We start from the raw sequence: 19,842 nt of genomic DNA on the forward strand, positions 1-19,842 counted from the left end.
GAAAGAAAAACAAGCAACCACATGGACTCACATTAATGTTTAGATATCCATTAATGGATCAGTGCTTCACTGCTGGTCCTCTATACTGTTTTAACATCATCCTCCAGATCAAAGACTTAATTAATCACCAAACCCATCTAATTAATGGGATGCTCCAAAAATAAATAAGGGTATCTTTAAGACACTGTCCTGAGGCCGGGAACTCACACTGAAGGTCCCATCAAACATCTTGTTGGCAGCTCAGGTCACGATGTCACACCTGGGATTTGGACTAATCCATGTCTGGACAAGCTCTGATTGCTTTGGCACATGCCTTTGTCATGCAACGTTACCAGTCGGTCACACTGCAGCTAACCGCGGCTAAAGACGTCACAGCGAGGCGTTCAGCCATCGTCGCATCCTGCTGAAGACCCAAGAAGCCTCGATCAGCTTGGTCAAATGAACAAAACCAGAAATAAAACTTCGACGAGACCTTTCTAATGGAGTTGCAACAAAAATAACTGCTTTATAGTGCAGGCACTCATATCAATAGTCAATCAATATTGTGTTCAACCTTTATGGATGCGATTAAAAGTCCTTTGTCTAATATCCAATATTTTGTTTTGCAGGTTCCTTCCATTCTTCAGGGAGGAAGGCAGACAACACAAAATACACAGAAAAACTATTTCACAGATGATATGTGGATACTTTGTGGATGGGGATCTTTGTAATCTCGCTCCTTGATGCCTCCTTTACAGCAGCAATTCAAGCTTTACCTCAGTTGGCATCACACATTCTGAAGTGAAGCCAAGCTTCTTAGTCTTTCTGGCTGAACTGTGGATGGAGATCATGAGGAACTCTCAGTCTCGACAGCTGTTCCTCGTTCCCGTTGTGTTTTCTGTACTTTCATTCCCCTTCTGCCCTGTGTCTGCCAGTTCAGGGTCTCACTACGACTATGGAGCCCACCCACGCTTTGTATGTACACCTATTCCCATGGACGCAGACCCATCCTGCTTCCCTCCGGCAGGTCCAGGCGCAGGGGCAGCAGGGCCAGCAGGGGCAGCAGGGGCAGCAGGGGCAGCAGGGCCTAGTGGACCAGGCCATCAAAGTCCACCTCCCGCTGGCTGGTGGGGGGCGAGCGAGGAGGCCAAAGCCACCATCCTCCACCTTAGGGAAAGCCTGGTCCAACAGAAAGAGACCATCCTGGACCAGAGAGAGACCATCAGGGAACTGACGGCCAAGCTCGTCCTGTGTGAGGGAATCGGACGGGGGGTGTCACCTCACAACGAGCACCACGGCACAGACCCGTACTCACATCATGCGGTAGCGGCCAGTCATCACACATACACTGACAATGGGCACTATAGCAACCAGCAGGGTCACCATGGAAACAGCAACCTCATACCGGACTCACCGCACTACCCCTCTGTGGGGGGGCAACGATCTGATGGAGGGCACAGCAGCAACAGCCACGGGAAGGATAAACATGTGACACCAGGGGACATCACATCATCACCCGAGCAGATGGAGAGGATGCTGCAAGCGCTGAAGGAGAGACTGGACAACCTGCAGGTGAGCTGCAAGAGGCAGAGAGAACTTTATCAACTTTGTGCTGAAATAATGCAAAACTATAGAAAGAAAGAAAGACATAAATGGTGCATTCAGGATGAAGTGTGTGAAAGTAAACACAATGAATTTAGAAAGAGTCAGATGAAGGCTTGTGATGTACTGTGTGCCCATGTATGGCTTTTCCTAGTTAATTGCTGTCGTCACCAGACTGTTTATCAAATAATCAAATCCCAAAGTAGTTTGTCCACTAAGTACTTCAGACAAAGAACAATGAATTACTTAATCGCATAAAGCCACTCACTCCCTTGGCAAAAGAGTCACTCTGATGTCCCTCGGTGGGCTCCTGGGAACAGCAGCCGGCTCAGAGGTGGATGTCACAGATGAAATACTCTGGCACAAGGTTACAGTGGTTTGGCTGTGCAGATTTAGCTTTCTGGTGGATATTTGGATGTTTTACAGTCTGTTTTGGACTTTTCTAGGTGCATTTATCTGTTATTTTGAGGCGTCTTTCTTCCCTGGTTCATGATCATGGACAGATGTCAGGAGCTGTGGAGAGTGTGTGTGTGTGTGTGTGTGTGTGTGTGTGTGTGTGTGTGTGTGTGTGTGTGTGTGTGTGTGTGTGTGTGTGTGTGTGTGTGTGTGTGTGTGTGTGTGTGTGTGTGCGCGCGCGTGTGTGTGGGGGTGGGAGGGATGGGGGGTTCTAAGATCAGCAGTAATTACTGGGATCTCCCTTGACAGACTTGTAATCAGGGCACACACCCGGACAAAGCCTGGATTACCTGAGAGGAAGCGAAGCAGAGACAGATACAGGAAGACAGTGAATGTGAGAGAGGCACAACTGGCTGCTGTGTTTGACAATACAAGATAAAAGTAGAAAATGTACATAGCAGGCAAAGAGGAGGGAATTAAAGATACACAAGTTCTCTCTGAAGCTGATGACACACCAACACACGTTACACGGTTCCTTCAGGTTACTCAAGGTTGTGCCAAAATGTGTCCGATATGATACCTTTGTTTGAAATGACAGGAACTGCTCTGTTGTCAAAACTTCACCTGTGTGTTTTCATGTTCCTCTGCAGAAGAGGAACACATCCATCACGTTCTCCAGCTCTCTGAAGGAGCTGCTGCAGAGGAAGATCACCACTCTGGAGCAGCAGCTGCACCATCGCACCGCCGCCCTCAGCGGCCTGGACCACCACGACGATGACAGCAGTCACAGAGACGACGAAGACCATCACGACGACGACGAGCACCACCATGGTGACGAACACTCAAATGACCACAAAGATGACGACGATGACGATGATGATGATGGACGCGACGTTGGTCACGGTGACAGCGGCAACCACACAGATCATCACGACGACGACCACAACGATGATGATGATGGTGATCACAACAGCAACGAAGCAGACAGTCAAAGTTACCTTCCACACACGGGATACAGAGCACCGGGGCCGCGAACTGGTTTCCACTCAAATAAACTGGAAACCATGCTCAATCAGCTGCAGCTCACAGGTACACATCACAACAGTAATCACAGCTGATCTGTCAGCTTCCCGTTCATGAACCAGAGTAGTTAAGTGCGAGTGTATGGAAGAGATCGAGACACCGGCTACTAAAATTGCAAAATGCCTAAAAATTCCTGAATGTTTTCTTTTTTTGGCAGATTTTAAAATTGTATGTGTTTTTTCATTGGTAATCATCTATTTTTGCAGCCATTCTTTCTTTCTGTCTTTATCTTCTAAGTTTTTATCTAAAACGGGAAATACAGAGAGCATTTTTGAAACATCCGTTGACAAAACAATCTCCGAATCCAAAACTCCAGAACACTTACTAAAAGGTTACGGTGAGATTGTTTTCTTAGCTGCTGTTTCCAGTGTCGAGACTAAGCCTTGAACTTTAACTTTTACCAGAAGTCCTTAAATCCGCTCTGAAAAATGACATTTTTAACACATAAAACAAAATCAGCAAACTCTTTCTGCTGAGGACGTTCATGTGATATGCTGTTAGTCTCCCCCAGCAGAACTGGTATTAAATTGACCCAGAAGTGAACGATGTTATGTTTCCTCAAACAGGTTCCAGTAGGAAAATATCAAAGGGTCCCGACGCCTTCCAGATCAGCTTCCCTATTAGGACCAACTACATGTACGGGCGGCTGAAGAGGACTCTGCTGCAGGAGATCTTCGCTATGACTTTGTGCCTTTGGTTGAAGGCGGGCGTGGGGCCTGGACTGGGAACTCCTTTTTCCTACTCTGCACCGGGACAGGCCAATGAACTGGTGCTCCTCGAGTGGGGGAACAACCCCACCGAACTGCTGATTGACGACAAGGTGAGGGAGAACGAATAACAACGGCACGTTTCTCCTCTCAGTAGGGTGGTGCTTGGAGTTTGAATAACAGGATGTCACATCTACGCATCAACCAATTATGATTTTTTTTTTTTAAACAAAAATAATAGAGGAAAATTTAAGTCACTGGCATAGATTGGAGTAGTTAAATTAAATACTTAAAATTATATAAATTGAAATAGATATAAGAAAATTAAATCATAAATAGATACAAATTTAACAGAAAAAACAAACGTAAATCCCAATGATTTCATAAAAAATGAATAAATAAAGCATTGGTCTAAAAATTCAATTAAAGGTCAGTAAAGGAAGGCTCTATTAATTTTTTAGCTTTGGTGTTAAATTTAATTGTATATTTATAATATCATTATTAAATATGACTATTTAGGACTCAGTAGTGAATATTTAGGAACCATAAATATTCAAAATGCAACTCCAATGATTTTAAGCATCAAAGTCTGTTTACAGGTCTTGAAGGAGTGTTAAAAAACTACATCTACATGAGATCTTATTATTGTTCATGCGATGTCACTATAATTAGTGTTGGTCGGGGCTGAAGGCTAATAGTGTGAAAATAAATTGTAAAACATATGTATGAGTGGTGTTTGAGAGAAATGGCCCCTCCTCATCCTGCCTGACGCTCGCAGCTAAAGGCTCCATCAGCCACCACACGAATCTCTGGCTGAATTTACAGCAGTTGAGTTGCATTGTGGGTAACACACACCTTAAAGAAGAGCTAAACTCCTCCCGAAAATGTGCTGACTGCAGCGATCTGACTTCTCACCTGGCTGCTGTTGTACAGGCGCCACTGTAGGACACGGTGACATCACAGTTGAGTGTGGTTACAGGTATACTCTTTACCACACCCAACCACAAGAGGGCAGTGAAACAGTTTAACAGCCTGGCATGCGGCCTGGCCTGTTTAAAGAAATATTAGATTAGATAGATTTAGATTTAACTTTATTAACACCACAGTGGGGGAAATTTACTCGTGACAGCAGCATAGAGAAAGAGAAAAACCAAAAAAGTGCACACAATATGAACAAATGTACAAATACTTGTGAGATATAGGAAATAAGATAGATACAAAATAATTATTTTAGAAAAAAAAATAAGATAAAATAAAATAAGAGCAATGAATAAAAATACACACAAACACAGACAATATACACACACAAAAAACAAATAAAATAAAAAATAAATACAGTTTGGCTGGCTTCTATACTTCTACCGCTCACTTAGTGAAAAGACAAACCACTGACTGACATGTTCATGCTGTCTATAAACAAACTGCATCTCTGTATTCAGAAGACATTATCCCAGGACATGTTTATAATAGTTATCACCCTCCACTCCGCAGGCAGCGACATTGCCACTGTCTCTGGGCGATGGGAAGTGGCACCATGTGTGTGTGACCTGGTCCACCCGGGATGGACAGTGGGAGGCCTACCAGGACGGAGTGCAGAGGGGGTCCGGGGTCGATCTCGCTCCCTGGCACCCCATCAAACCCGGGGGGGTCTTCGTCCTGGGACAGGAGCAGGTAAAGACGAAGAGAGTCACTCCATGCTAGTGCAGGAAGATTTTTTTTTTTACAGTATATGAAAAGTACAGAATGTGCCAGAAAGAGCAAGAATTTAAAACCCAGTAATAATGGGTCATTTTCAGGTTCTTTCCTCTATAAGGTCCCTGAATCTGTGCACATGCTGAGCATATTAATTGTCATTTGAAAAGCCTTTTCTATTGTTGTTTTTTTGAGGATTTAATGTTCGTCTGCCATGAGCTTCTTCATACAAATATTACTCCAAACATCACTTGACCTGAGCAACGCTCATGTTTTACAGTTTAACTGTTTTATTATCTTACATTTTCTACCAGAAGTGTTTCACCAGCTTCGGACTACTTTCGAATGTGTCCCTGAGCTCATGAAAGCCACAGCAAAGGGTCAAACAGTACGATTTTTACCCTTCTTGTGCCTCTCCTCCTCAGGACACTCTGGGAGGCCGATTCGACGCCACTCAGTCGTTTGTGGGCGAGATGTCGGACCTGCACATGTGGTCGCACGTCCTGAGCGCCAGTGACATTTACGGTCTGGCCTCCTGCGGCAGCCACCTCAGGGGAGACATCGTCGCCTGGTCCGAGACCGAGGTGGAGCTTCACGGAGGCGTCGCCAAATACCCCTTTGACCCCTGTCACTGAAGGCTGTCACACTGAAGGAGACGAACATACTGAGAACCTTTATCATCTAAAACAAACCACAGACTGAAGAAGGTGCAAAATAAAACAAAAGTCTGACTGTCTGTACATCTTTTTCAGGATGAGCACTGCGAGTCCTACAGACACAGAGTCAATGCCTTCCTTTAAACTTAACCAGTAACTCTTCCTAAATAACAAAAATAAAAAAATAATGTGATTAATCTGTATTTACAGATAATGTGTAGGGGCTTAGTGGTCTTACGGCATAGTTACTGGCCATTACCTGTTGTAACCATGAGTTTGCGTTTTATTTTAAACAGACAAGTGCAAGTGCTGTATGTGACATATTGTCATATTGTTAATAAGACTAAATACCGTCGGGTCTGTGCTGAGGTTTGGAGACCTGAGATGTGTTCTGTTGTGAAGTGACAAACTGTACGTTGTTAGTTTGAATGAAACCCATAGAAGTGTTTCTTCAGAAACCAATTGCTATTCTGGATTCTCTTTTTTTAAGGTTTCCATGAAACATACAGCTAATTTACCAAAGAAATTGTAGAGTTAAAATGACTTTGTGTTGCTCTTTTGCGATGTTTCATTTTGAGGGAAATGCTTAAGATCCTGTCGGACAGAATTTGGTGTTTTGCAGCCTCTGCTGGTTTTACAATTATTACACAGACTCTTGCCTCGACTTGTTATTGCAACAGGGCTTCTTTCAACAATTGGAAAACGTTTCTTGTTTTTTCCAACTTTTGTATATTCTTAATGCAAGTTTGTTCATTGAACAAATCAGTGGCATTTCTCACTTTTTCAGTGAATTAGATTGAAACTTCTGACATTTTGTGTAATAAAGTTGTTGTTCTGCGGCTTTTGAATTTGTCAATCTGGCCTTGATTGTATATTTATTATTGTACAGTTAAACACTTACATTTCGGCAATGTTAAAACTTTATCATTGTGTTTTTGGAAAAGTGTGTAAATAAAAGTGTGAAATTGAATTTGTCTTTCATTTTTTATAGAGTTCAATCCCAAACCTGACAAATACAAAGCCCTCATCACTTCGTCACCCGTCATTATCGACAGTATTAATAACTTTAATCCCAGTCGGACTCACATTTATGATTCAACCAGCACTCCCTGAAGAGCTTTTATGACTCACTGCTGTGCAGAGAAGGTGCCTTCTGAATCAAGCAGCTCAACAAACCACGAGACAAACACACACACCTTTCAAGACTTACTGAACAACTTGACGACACTAAACAGAACTTAACTACAAAAGATCCAAAATATGCTGCACTGTGCAGGTTTAGTCTGTCAGCTATCTTTAAACAAGAACTCCTGTAAGACACCAAAAAGACTGGGACTAAAGTTACTAATACATTTTTATGCATGCCCCTCTGCACTAATGTGTAGTTTATAGTTCTTGTAGAATGGAGGACGCACTACTGGCTAGTCATCCTACTGCGCGCTATAATTGCATCAGGTTTGATAAAACGCTTTAACTAGAAGAGTCCAGAGCCATGCCAGCAGCCGAGAGGCTGTACTTTGGTTCTGTGGTTGTTTTAGGTAAATGCTAACATGGTGATGTTAGCAGGTAATGCGTGCTTACTGTGTTCAACATCTTAGCTCAGAGTGTCAGCGTGCAAAAACAGCAAATATTTGCTCATAAAAGTATCAATAAATTTAACTTTTGACCTGATGGTGGTACTTTATGACTCACCAGTCATTACAAGTATAATAAAGGAACGCGTGTACTGAACTGTATGTCGGTCCAATAGTTGTTGACATTTCACACAAAACAACACAGTAGCAGATGATCAGTCATCATGATACACCCTCTGGGCCCCATGAATAATTATCCATTACAAGAACGTGTTTTGTCGCAATCCATTTAGCAGACATTAAAACATTTCATTAAGTAAGAGAAAATCAGTTGCCATCAAATTTGGTCCAAATATCCTCATCTACTCAGAGCACTTCAAAACTTCAAACATTTACCGACACCGTTTCAAATTTAGCTTCTATTTTATAGTTAATAATCAAAGACTTTATAAATAATTCATTAAAACTGCTAATACTGAAGGGAAGTTCTGCAGCTGCAAAGGTCCTGATCATATTTTGTTAGGTTTAAACAAACATTTTACCTACTGGCTGAAATATGACAAAAACCCAGAAGAAATAAAAACTCATCCAGCAGGCGGTCATCTCTGTTTACCTTTTATTGTTACACAGTAGTTTACTGGCACCAATGTAACGTGGTTTTCCGTTTTGCTACATTTACAGATGATTTATCCATCCTCACCTCACAGTAAATAAAAATAAATAAATACAAAATTAAAAAAAAATTCTGAAAGAGGTGGCTCTGGGGTGGAAGGAATCGGAAACAGCTGACCGGTTTCATTCGGATCATTTCAGTGTTCATTCTTGTATTTAAATGGAAATAGTACGTTTTTTTTTTTTTTGGCAACTTTGCACTTCAAGAATACCCAGAAAGTGAAGGCCTACAGACAGTCCCTGTGATGTAGAGAAGCACAAACATGGAAGTATAAAGTTAGGCCTTTGTCAGTCTGATGAAATGGGGGAGGAAAGACAATCCTAAATGTGTCTGTCAATCACCCGCTGTGTGATCAAACGTGTTGATCACAGAGAGAAGACCCCATTTGGCTTAATGTAACGTGATCAGTGTCTGTTGACCTAATGAAGATCAACATATAGTGTAAATACAGGTGAGAAACTGACTGGGTGATGGTGTTTCACAGTTCATCCTATTGCAGTATGTAAAATGAACAGTAGAGGGCGCCGAAGAGTATTAAGAGTATCGTCAGTCAAAGTAACAGCATTTTTTCCCCCCCAAAATGCTAAAAATCAATAAAGTGCAGTCAAAAATTTGTTTTCCTACCATCTAAAAAGCCAGCTCATTAAACTACTAGTTTATGAACTGGATGTCAAGCAAATCTATCACTGGACACAAAAATCTAAACTCATTATTGATTCATTACATCTCAATATTTTACAGTCATATAATGAATCAAAGATTTATTAGTGTTCCTTGTTTTGCTGCCTCTTCTTTTTTTTTTTTTTTTTTTTTTTTTTTTTTAGCGCTGCAGGATGATGGGAAATTTCAGCTTGTAAATAGCTTCCTCACACTTCAACTGGGCAGCCAATGAAGAAGACACCAGAGAGAGACTAATCTCTGCTTGTGCTTTGCCGAGTCTGATTTAAAAAAAAAAAAAAAAAAAAAAAAAAAGTTAGTTAAATCAGACTAGAAACATCTCCTACATATCTTATTTTGAAAAGGAACTACAAATAAATTGGATAATTTACTTATGCATAAATCAACTTTCATATTAAATGCAATTTTTCCAAGTCAACAGGGAACACTAACACTTTTCAAATCAGTGCACTAGCATGATCAGCGATGCGTCAGTACTACCTACGACTGACGCGTCCGTTAATCGACATGCAGTAATACAGTAGCTCGTACAAAAATCTGATTTTAACAAAAGAATAAATTAAATCATTTCTATGTGTATCGTAAACAAATATGCTAACATCTATTTACAAAAAGTGTACATTGTTATGAGCTGCCTTTGTGATTTCTTGAAACTCACTACAGCGGTAACTAACAGGTAAACGTCGGACAGAGTTATTACTGGTGAGAGAGATGTTGCAGTGTTGAGCGAGAAGGAAATGATTTGTGGCATGCTGTAACATTACATCTGAGAGGACATGATGATAACTGCTCAGTATTAGTGTTAGAAAGGATTGGTTAAAAAAAAAAAAAAAAGCCTCCAGACTACGGTTTTCTACTCTGCTATTGCTCAAACATGTTGAGAAACATGCTAAAGAACTTATATATTTTCTCAGTGAGCTGAAACAAGCAGACCAAACTGCTCGTGTGCGTCTCCGCTAACTTTATAAGTAAAGCAACTCTGTGAACCGAGACTACTTAAAAGATCAACAGTTACTCGACACTAAAAAGTTTGTAAATATACAGTTATGACACTCTCCCCACATAATGTATACAGTACCTCAGTGCGGACAGTAGTGAGGTGAATTTAAAACTTGTACGAGTACTATAGGAAGCAATGAGCACGTCTGAGTCATCACTCCTCTCTGACCAACACTAACTGAATAATATTAGTGTTTGAATACTTAATTCACATTTCATATGGGGTATGCACAATCAAGAAAGGCAATATCTCATCCAGGCGGCATCAAATGAATGTTAAGGAGGACTTCATGACCGTTGAAGCTGCTTGCTACCCTGAATAAGACCACGTCACAATAATGTGGATACATCTCGGAGACGTTTGTTTCATGGGTTTCCGATCCACACTAGCCCCGTCAGGTCCGTCCTCTAAAAGTCCACCAAACATGCTCAAAACGCACTCAAATACAAGAGCTTTTCTATTAGGCATGCACGAGACGCTCAAGCCAACAGACTTAAGCACCTTCCAGCGGCTTTTAGGGTTTTTATGGGTTTAACAAAGAAACCTTAAAGCAGGAAGTGCACCAGCAAATCAGGATTTCCACAAATGGATTTGGACGCGCAGTCACCTGAGATCATGACAATCAAATTAGCAGTCCTTCATGACCAAGTGTGCCGAGTGTGGCTGAAAGGCCAAAACAGGAAGAAAAGTCTTATAGAAAGTACCAATAGTGGCGTCAATATAGCCGAACACACTTCACCATCTACTTAAAGGAGCAGTGTGTAGTAATTTAGTGGCATCTTCTGGTGAGGGCACAGACTGCAACCAAAAGAAAACCCTTCGCATCCAAGCTTGGTCTATGGTCGCAGAAAATATCAAAGGTCCCTCTCTAAAGCCAGGGTTTGGTTTGTCCCATCTGGGCTACAGTAGAAACTGCATGTAGATATAAAGGGTACATTCTAAGATAACGAAAACGCAAATATTCCTAGTTTCAGGTGATCACACACTAATGAAACACAATAATGACTATTTCGCTGAATTTCTGCCAATAAATCGGCCACACTGCACCTTTAAATGCTGAACGAGTGAAGAGTGTGGTGAGCAGACGGGACAGATGGTGCCCTCTGTGTTTCAGCTTGTGTGTAACAGCGGTACTGAGAAAAAAAAAAACCCACAGGCAGCAAGAGTCGGTGAGCTGTTCACTGTGAATGTGGCTTCTCAAAGGTCTGGTAGACAGGATAGCAAGGAGTTCTCATAACAGGAAGAGAAGGCATTTGGGGGAGGACGTTTAAACAAAACTCGTGAACAGGTAGTCAGGAGAAGGGAGAAAAGGAAGACAGTGAAAGGAGTGATCTACGGCTGTTCCTCTTTCTTCTTCAGCGATATACGTTTCTTTCTGGCTGCAAGCATTTCGTAGAAGGGATCCACACTGACAGCAGACCTGAACAGAGGGCAAAGAAGCACTGTTAAGTGTGGTGGATTAAAAAAATAAAATAAATAAAATTAAAAAGGTACACGTGTGATCAAAAGGTTACTTTGTGTTTTCTCTCTAGTTTATTGCTACCCTTGATTTTCCTTTGACATTATCCTCCATTTTCCCATTTACGTACTTGATGCTGTGGATCCATTCGTCCTTCTCCTCAGGTGTGGGAGCAGAGATGCGGTACACCATGTGGTTTCCCTCCACCACCCTCCCATCAGCCTCCGTCTTACACGCCTTAATCAGCTGGCCCCGGTTGTTGGGGATGTACAGCTCAAAGCAGTTCTGTTGGGAGGAAGGGGAAAAACTTTCGATTAATACTCAAAATATACACTACGCTGGAAATTCAAAAATATATATAATAACTACATCTAATTATACTGTTGAGGAAAAATCCACACTTACAGGTTTCCGTGGGTCTTCTACCTCACGGATGCTGAGGTTTTCCAAGGGAATGATACCTCGGGGTTCCTTATCCTGTTTGTGAATAACAAGTACAACTTTCAGGCTTTTACTTCTCCCCCCCCCTACTTTGTTTCTAATCAGTTCCAATAGGAATTTGAAAAATGGGAGTCAAATCAATATCATAAATGTATCAAATTGGATGAAAACTAAAATCCTATCACACGGTGCACACTTTCAGAAACAATGTGGCTTGCAACAATAAACAAATTCAACCAGTTCATCATTTATGGATGGGCTTCCAGTAAATAGTGAATTGTATTTATCATTTCACTTTTTACCTTTGCTACTCAGCAGGCTTCCAGTCACTTCAGTATTGTTCATCTGGAATGCGTGTTAGTTTTGTGTCTAAGTGCTGGTATCGTCATGGCACTTTGTAATTCATGTCCTGTCCTATGATGGTCTGACTGGTGGCTCTTTTGCTTTCACTGTATTTGAACAAACAAGTTTCCCTTGTAGTTTGCAGATTAATTACTGCCACTGAAATGCTGCAACATTTTCCAAATGCTTTACATGGCCGACATTTTGTTTCAATTAAGGTAAATGTGACATCAGAATGCCGTATCTCACCCAGTAACTAACTAAACTGACTTTAGGCCACATACATGTCCTAGCTGCTTGCAATAACCGAGTAGAGACTAGAAGCTTCTCTATAGTCTGTATGCGAAAGCCTGCATGTGAGGTCGTACATTTTAACTACAGAATAATAAACCCGAGTTATACTCTTCCTCTGAAATTACATGTGTCTCTGAATGCAAATCAATTACGTACAGCGCCATCCACAACCACAACCAAGTTCTCTTAACTTCCCCTGGAACTGTTTTCTCTGGCAGTCACATCTAGATTTTCAGCTCCAACAGTCCACATTTCCAAGCAGTCTTAACATTTTACATAAATATAAACACGATTTATCACATAATAATACAAAGACAAAGAAAGATTTCCACAGAAAATAACTTTTGGCCACAATAAAAGAAAATGCGTGAGGATCCTGCTAAGACCGTTTTAAGGACTTGACAATATCCAGGTAGTGCCAGATCCCCCGAGACATTGCATAAGGACACAAAAACTTACTGTAGTGTATTCAAAGTAATAGAGGCAGTTGTCTGTGAGGATGAACCATCGACGTTTCCAGGTTTTCACCCTTCCCCCTGAAACACAAAAACAGTGATGACAATGAGACAGGAGAGCAACAAAAAAAAGAAGAAAAAAAAAAAAAGAGGGTTGAAAGTTTGAAGGGTTCTACTTCACTATATCAGCATTGTAACATCAAACTACACGGCTACAACTTTTTTTTTTTAAATACAACAACTCTGTCAGTACATACCTCCTGAGAAAAGAAGCAGCGGCAGTAGAGGGTGGAAATCGCAGGCAAGAAGCAGAGACAAAAGAAACCAGAGGATTTAGAGGGAGACGGAGGACAAACAGAGAGAGACAGGGAGGAGGAGAAGATTATATTAGTGACACAGATCACAGGCCCCGCCATGCAAAAGAAAACAATCAGATTTTAAGACTGCCATAACACAAGACAGTGAGTCTCTTTATCACCATCATGCTAAATGGCAGTGTTTAAATGGTGAGCTGATAATTCAAGTGGAGGCAAAGAGGCAACAAAACCTCAGAGACAGGAGGGCAGCTTCATCATAGCACAAAGCCTCTCAGAAGAGAACAGAGTACAGTGGTATACACGACATATCCCGTGGTCATCTCAATAGCAACGTACACTCCTGACATTTGTAACACACACACACACACACACACACACACACACACACACACACACACACACACACACACACACACACACACACACACACACACACACACAGGATGTGTCAGTAAAAGGTAAAAGATCCGCGTTAAAGCCGACACGAAAAACAAAGCAGAAAGGTCTCGCTGGCATCCTCTAACCGAGTTTAAGAAGCCAGCCCTCTCTGTCGGGGTTGAAGAAGGTGTGCGTCAGGTCGTTGCCGTCATCCTCGGGGATCTTGAAGGGCTCGTTCTTAATGCTTTCGTAGAGATTCTGTAAAAAAAAAAAAAAAAACAGACAAGACGGAAAAATGAGATCATCAAAAATCTCTCTACATCAGCCGAGACGAGCAGAGTGAGTTGATCGTACTCTGAGCAGCTCCTCCGGCAGGTCTCCCCCCTCGTTGATGCCTCGGTTCATTGAGATGAAACGGTCCACTCCAGGTTTGTCCCTCACATTGGGGTTATGGAGGCTCGTGTTCAGCATAATTATGGCAAAAGACAGCACGTAACATGTGTCTGCAAAGAGGAGAGACATACAAGAGGATAAAGAAATGCTGAGATATGCTCGGTACCGTGATAGGAAGGACCTAAATTAATAAATTCGCAGACAAATCCGGTGTTATTAACAACGCCTGGTTTTACAGCCTAAGACCTGCTGCCAAGTTGGTTCTTGCTGTTGCACGCAGCTTGTATTAGCAAACTCTTTGAACTGTGTGTCGTGTTGGGACTTCTGGTGTTTAATGAACCTGCTTGTGAAAGCAGAGCAGAGCTTGCAGTTTGCCAATACTTTTGTCCTTGCTTATCTAAAAAAAAAAAAAAATCTGCTGACACATCTCCTCGTTTACCTACCTGCTCAACCCCGAGGTTAGTGTATTACTGCCGTAAACTGATATATGATGCATTTTATCAGATAAGTTTCATGATTATGGACTCGGCATCAGACCCGATACTGGTATCAGTGACTGTGCATTTCGTCTAGTAAATGAACTGGATCATTCAAAAGAGCCCACTTTGTTCTCCTACTACCGTAGACAAAAGTCTATATTACGTGAATATAAATCTGTTTTTATGATGCTAAACATGCCAACACACTGCTTCAAACAAGGGAATACTGAATGTAACTCGGCTCATGCGAGTTTAAGGAAACAACAACATTGCAAAAACAAATTGGTTTTGGTGAACAGCAACATTTATGACTGTGGGATTACACATCAGGTCATTTCTGGTAAGGAGCTGATTGTTTGTGTAAGTGCTCACCTGGGACGTCACTTTCACTTTGTGTGGACAGGAATTCAAAGAATGCACAAAAAAACAAGTTCCAGTTCCAGAAAATAAAACTTCATTTAAAGGGACAGCTGAAAACTAAACATAGAAGTCTAAAGATTACAAATTTATTTTGTAACAATGAAATTAGTGTGAGTTTACCGGTGCTCTGGAAGACACCGGGGTTGCAATGGCAGTATCTCTGAGCAAAGGCCTCCATCATTCTGTCAATCTTCTGAGCTTCACCAGGCAGACGGAAACTCCACAGGAATTGCCTGCAAAAAACAGGTCAAGGATGAGGTCGAGTCTGAGAGAACAAATTCTGCAATCAAGGCAGAGTTTTACAGCAGCTGCTGATCTGTTGCATAGTTTTTTTCCCCCTCCCCAATATGAGGTGGCGGTGAGAGTGGGACTTTCCACTGTATATCGGCAAGAGATTTTTGTCCTTGGTTAAAAAAGAAAACCCTCACCAGAGTGGACACAGCTCACCTGAGGGCCTGGACGAGGTTGAGATCAGTGAACTCATGCAGGTCAACAAAAGCCTGGAGGACTTTGATGTTGAAGTCGTCCCTGCAGAGCAGCACCAGAGAGATCACAGTTACGAACGGCTGGACCCAAAAGGAGAAAAGACATACAAAGACATTTCAACATCACGCACCTTTCCCCGAGGTAATCTCCTATAGCCGTCTTGTTTAGGCCTTCTCCTTTGTACAAGAACTGAGCGATGTCCTCATGTGTGTGTCTGAGCAGCTCGTTCTCCACCAGAAACACGATGCCCTGCAGAGAGCCCAGAGAGTCAGTCACATCACAGCTAATAAGGAGTGAGACGGAGAAGTCCTGTACAAATATTTAAAGGCTATTACCTTTTTCGGGTCCATGTTGAATTTTTTTCTTCCCATTGCCACATGCCTACTTTTCTGTAGAGTTTTGCTGCAGAGCAGATAACGGTGTTAGGAATGAGTGGCTTTTGCTGCGATCAAATCGGGAGCTCGTTATCAATAACGATAATGAGAAATCAAAGAATACCATAGGAGATAATAGCAGCACAACACTAAGACTATTTTACTTATCAACACTGGTGTCGAATACTCGACATTACGTGAAGCACAAGGTGTGTTTGACGTTTAATGATAATTTGAAGGGTGTTTTACAGTTCAATCCTCCATCAAAACATCATAATGTCAATCTAAAGAGCATTACTTCTCTAAAGCATGTGTAAAACAAACTGACTGATGCTTTACTGCATTAACATGTCGTTCTATTACATCATTATGTCACAGCATTTTTCATTTTCTTTCATCTTTTTTCCCAACATTTAAAAGGGCAGAAAAGGCCCATGATCAACTCGTTTGTCGGGTGTACACCAAATATAGATTTAACTTGAAGGTCTTGGAGTAGACGGCTTATTGAGAAGACAATAATGTGGATGAAAATGTGGTGTGACTGTACAGCTTAGTACTGCAGCACTATGGACAAAAATCAAACAATGTTTGTGAAGACTGCTGAACTGCAGCAGATTTGGTGGATGTGAACAAATGCCAGTAAAATCACAGCACCGGTCAGAGGAGCAGCTTTCAACTTGTGGTGGGAGGACGACGAAAAAAAAAGATGAAAAATGCAACCAATCACAGCGAGTCTATAAAGTGATAAAGTTGACATACTCCAAATGAGTTGAATGAATCAAAGGACACCGTGGGGATGCAAGCTAAAGTCAAAGCAAGCATTTTTCCCGTTAAATAAAATACAATGTAATTTGTTGGCCCTGATGTGAATTTCCTAATTACCTGCCCTCCGTGCTGGTCTCCAGTCCCTCCACCTCTAAAATCGCCTCTCTCAACTCCTCTCGGAGCCTCTGGATCTCCTGCAGCAGGACGCCCTTCCTCCTGCGGATGTCCTCCAGCTCGGAGCGCTCCTCTGGGCTAAGGTCTACTGGGACTACGGGGGGAAGAATAGAAGAATGAGCCCATAACTGCTGCAGCTACAGATAGAACAAGTGGGAGCTATGGCGACGAACACTTCACAGACTCAGCAGAGACAAACAGAGGTACAAGGCTTCTGTCAAATTCAGTCATATTCAAATTTTAAAAGGTCACTTTTTTTTCTTACCACAAATACCGTCACACAGAAACTGCCTAAATTCAGGTTGGCAGACCCTCGCTGGCAAAACCTTGCAATTAGTTAGAGATTTACTAAATCAAAATTGTAAAAATATTTTTGCAGTCCTACTAAACCACATTATTATTTTTAGTTTTATCCCCTCTGAGATTTCTGCTGCCACCGCAAAGTGAATTGATTTTCATTTGTTGTGCTCACTGTGAACTGTTTTCTCAAGTTCTACTTTCTGTCCATAATGAGGCACGGTCATATGTAGACTTGTTTTTAATTCGATAGTGTATTTAACAGGGGCAGTGATCATTACTAAACATTGCAGTAAATGCACTAGGAGGTTATTTTTCATCTGTAGTCCCAGACTGAGCATCCATGTAGCCCCTGATTAATTATTCACTTAATCAATTTTTGTATGTGGGCAGAATACGACCTGAACAGCCAGGCTACTGCAACACAATACTATGCAGGTAAAACAGCCATAAATTTATCTGGCTTTGGTATAATGATTGAGGACAATTTAAATTTTATCCACAGCACAAGATCCTTGACAAAAGCAAGAGCTGTCAACAGGATTTTAAGGGATGAAACTAGAAATGGCATTTAAACTTAAGTCTGGATGAAATATTGGCTTCATATGAAACATGCGGCTGCTCAGGAATTTCAGCTGTTGTAAAAATCACATTTTGTAGTCTTAGAAGCTGGGACACAGTTGACACAATTTTCTAAAGCTACTTTTTAAAAACATCACTCGACGTGCTTGGACAACTTATATTACTTCCTAAAAAAAAAAATCCAGTTATGTAAAAAATTTCTGAATGCACCGGCAGTCATGTTGAGTCTTGAGCCCATAACATACTAAACTGACCCAAAACAAATGCAGTCTAATACAACAGTCCTGCAATAAATCCCAACTTTGTGAAGGCCATAATGTTGAGTGTTTGATGAAACTGTTTTAAGAGGCAATGTTAAATATTTTTAACAATGTTGAATCAAAATCTTTGTAAAACTGTTTAACATAAAACTGAACATTATAACCTTCATGATGGTGGTATTTATTGAAAGGCTGTTAAGTCCATAATACACTTGAGTCAGAGCCTGGTTACGCCTGGCATTTCATGCGTCTTCACATGCGTCTCAAGAGACCACTTGTGTTCGGCTCTCACGTCTCCACTCTCTATCCAAATGAACACCGCCTATATATACAAGTAAATAAAGACATGAACACGTTCATAGAGGGGAGAAGAGGAGTCAACTCAACAGGAATTTAAGAAAATAGGACACCTTTGCTCACTGGAGCCTCATGCCATATTTAAATTTACAAAGTATTTCACATTTATTAATGTCTGAACTCTGAACACAGTTCAATGAGTTTGCAATTCACAGCCTGAACCATCCGTACCGATCGGTTTCGGCTCAGACTATTTAATTATTCGTGGGTTTGAGAGGGTCAGGCTCTGTGTTGCAATGGATAAATGAACTGCGTGCGCGTCCAGACCACCTCTGAATGTGATGTGAGCAGATCGGATCTCAATGTCAGGCCTGGATGGGTTCACACCTGTACTTTTACCTGATCACTTGTGAGCCGATCATGCTGGACGGATGTCAATGCCAAAGGTGAACAAGCCCTCAATTCAGGTAGAGGGAGCTAAAACTAAGTGTAGCCTTAAACAATAGTCCAATAAAGTCTACATTATTAAGGATTAATCATGAATGTAGAAAACATTTTTAGGGAGTTGTTGATTTACCTGCGTGATCGTTTTGGGGAGTAATTGTATGACATGGCTGATACATGCATGTGTTATCTAGCCTACCTTCATTGATGCACATAATAGGTACAAATGAACAGAAACGCTTGCACAAGCTGCAGCCTCCCACTGAATCAACACCTTAATAACCGCAGCAAATACATGCAAGAAGGGAGCATTGTAGTCTTTGTGCAGGAGGGATTTACTGCAGGCACATTTTCAATATTGATCCTCAAAAAAAGGGCCGATTTTTGTCTAAACCACCCTGACCTGAAGCTCACTGCAGCAGCTTGTGGTTGGCAGTCAAAGCCCCCCCCCAGACCAGTGGGTTCACTCTGCAAAGCAAACAGCTGCTCTAAACCACCACCACCAACACCACCACCAACCACGCCCACAGCCCGGATCAACAGAATGGTTTGTTTCATACAACACCTGCCAGTAAACTATTTACAGAGGCGGGCGGCTTCAACAGAATAAAGACTTCTTTTTTTAAAAAAACAAGCCCTTTAACAACCTGGAGGCAGGTTTGTGTGTTAAATGTCCTCCGACGTCAGCTGAAAAGTGATCTCCGAGCCCACATTGAAGCAATCAATATTTAGTTGGCATCGTGCTAAGCTAACAAATTATTGTGGCTTGTCTAACACCAATGTGGTTTACATGTACACCCATACTTTTAGGAAAAGATCCCCCCCCCCACCCCCCCAAAAAAAGGGGATACGGCCAATCGTTTTCATTTTCACCAGGATGATCAGCGTGTCACACCTGAGCTAATAAACTGAGCCACTAGCTGCACTACTAGCCACAGTTAGCTATCGACAGCCTATGCAAATAGCTACTTAGTAAGCCCACTTACTGTAGTCCAGGTCATCCATTTTTGGCGCTTTACTTTTAGGCATAAATAGTTCAGAGTCGACTGTCATTAAATGTCAGAAAATTAAGGATATATGTATAAATATATCCTCAGAACTAAAGGAAAAAAATAGACAACCCCTGGTGTCGAAATGTTGGGCCG

At 41.6% G+C, this 19,842-nt stretch overlaps 2 protein-coding genes across 2 annotated transcripts; one reads left to right on the plus strand and one right to left on the minus strand.

Annotated features, from left to right (window-relative positions):
- Window positions 1-747: 747 nt before the first annotated feature.
- Window positions 748-6,260, plus strand: LOC138619386 (neuronal pentraxin-2). The gene is made up of 5 exons (XM_069695817.1): window positions 748-1,551; window positions 2,628-3,066; window positions 3,627-3,880; window positions 5,259-5,438; window positions 5,885-6,260. Exons 1-5 carry the CDS (start codon window positions 820-822, stop codon window positions 6,092-6,094), a joined length of 1,815 nt encoding a protein of 604 aa, XP_069551918.1. The 5' UTR covers window positions 748-819; the 3' UTR covers window positions 6,095-6,260.
- Window positions 6,261-8,291: 2,031 nt separating this feature from the next.
- Window positions 8,292-19,833, minus strand: cyth2 (cytohesin 2). The gene is made up of 12 exons (XM_069695840.1): window positions 19,684-19,833; window positions 16,761-16,911; window positions 15,840-15,906; window positions 15,635-15,753; window positions 15,466-15,546; window positions 15,139-15,251; window positions 14,081-14,229; window positions 13,873-13,984; window positions 13,036-13,112; window positions 11,905-11,976; window positions 11,630-11,784; window positions 8,292-11,460 (listed from the first exon to the last, which is right to left on the minus strand). Exons 1-12 carry the CDS (start codon window positions 19,748-19,750, stop codon window positions 11,373-11,375), a joined length of 1,251 nt encoding a protein of 416 aa, XP_069551941.1. The 5' UTR covers window positions 19,751-19,833; the 3' UTR covers window positions 8,292-11,372.
- Between the last annotated feature and the right edge of the window lie 9 nt (window positions 19,834-19,842).

Source organism: Brachyistius frenatus, unplaced genomic scaffold (genome assembly GCF_029030835.1).
Source record: "Brachyistius frenatus isolate BFR_SWC_R1_liver_20210118 unplaced genomic scaffold, ASM2903083v1 Contig_20, whole genome shotgun sequence".
In the NCBI taxonomy this organism is placed as follows: domain Eukaryota; kingdom Metazoa; phylum Chordata; class Actinopteri; family Embiotocidae; genus Brachyistius; species Brachyistius frenatus.

Excerpts from the sequence above, each read along its gene's own strand:
- LOC138619386 (XM_069695817.1), top strand. The coding sequence starts at position 820 with ATGGAGATCATGAGGAACTCTCAGTCTCGACAGCTGTTCCTCGTTCCC. Across the intron at positions 3,067-3,626 it reads CAATCAGCTGCAGCTCACAG|GTTCCAGTAGGAAAATATCA; the intron begins GTACACATCACA and ends TTCCTCAAACAG. Across the intron at positions 3,881-5,258 it reads AACTGCTGATTGACGACAAG|GCAGCGACATTGCCACTGTC; the intron begins GTGAGGGAGAAC and ends TCCACTCCGCAG.
- cyth2 (XM_069695840.1), bottom strand. The coding sequence starts at position 19,750 with ATGACAGTCGACTCTGAACTATTTATGCCTAAAAGTAAAGCGCCAAAA. Across the intron at positions 16,912-19,683 it reads AATGGATGACCTGGACTACA|TCCCAGTAGACCTTAGCCCA; the intron begins GTAAGTGGGCTT and ends TTCCCCCCGTAG. Across the intron at positions 13,113-13,872 it reads GGGCTGGCTTCTTAAACTCG|GGGGAAGGGTGAAAACCTGG; the intron begins GTTAGAGGATGC and ends TTTGTGTTTCAG.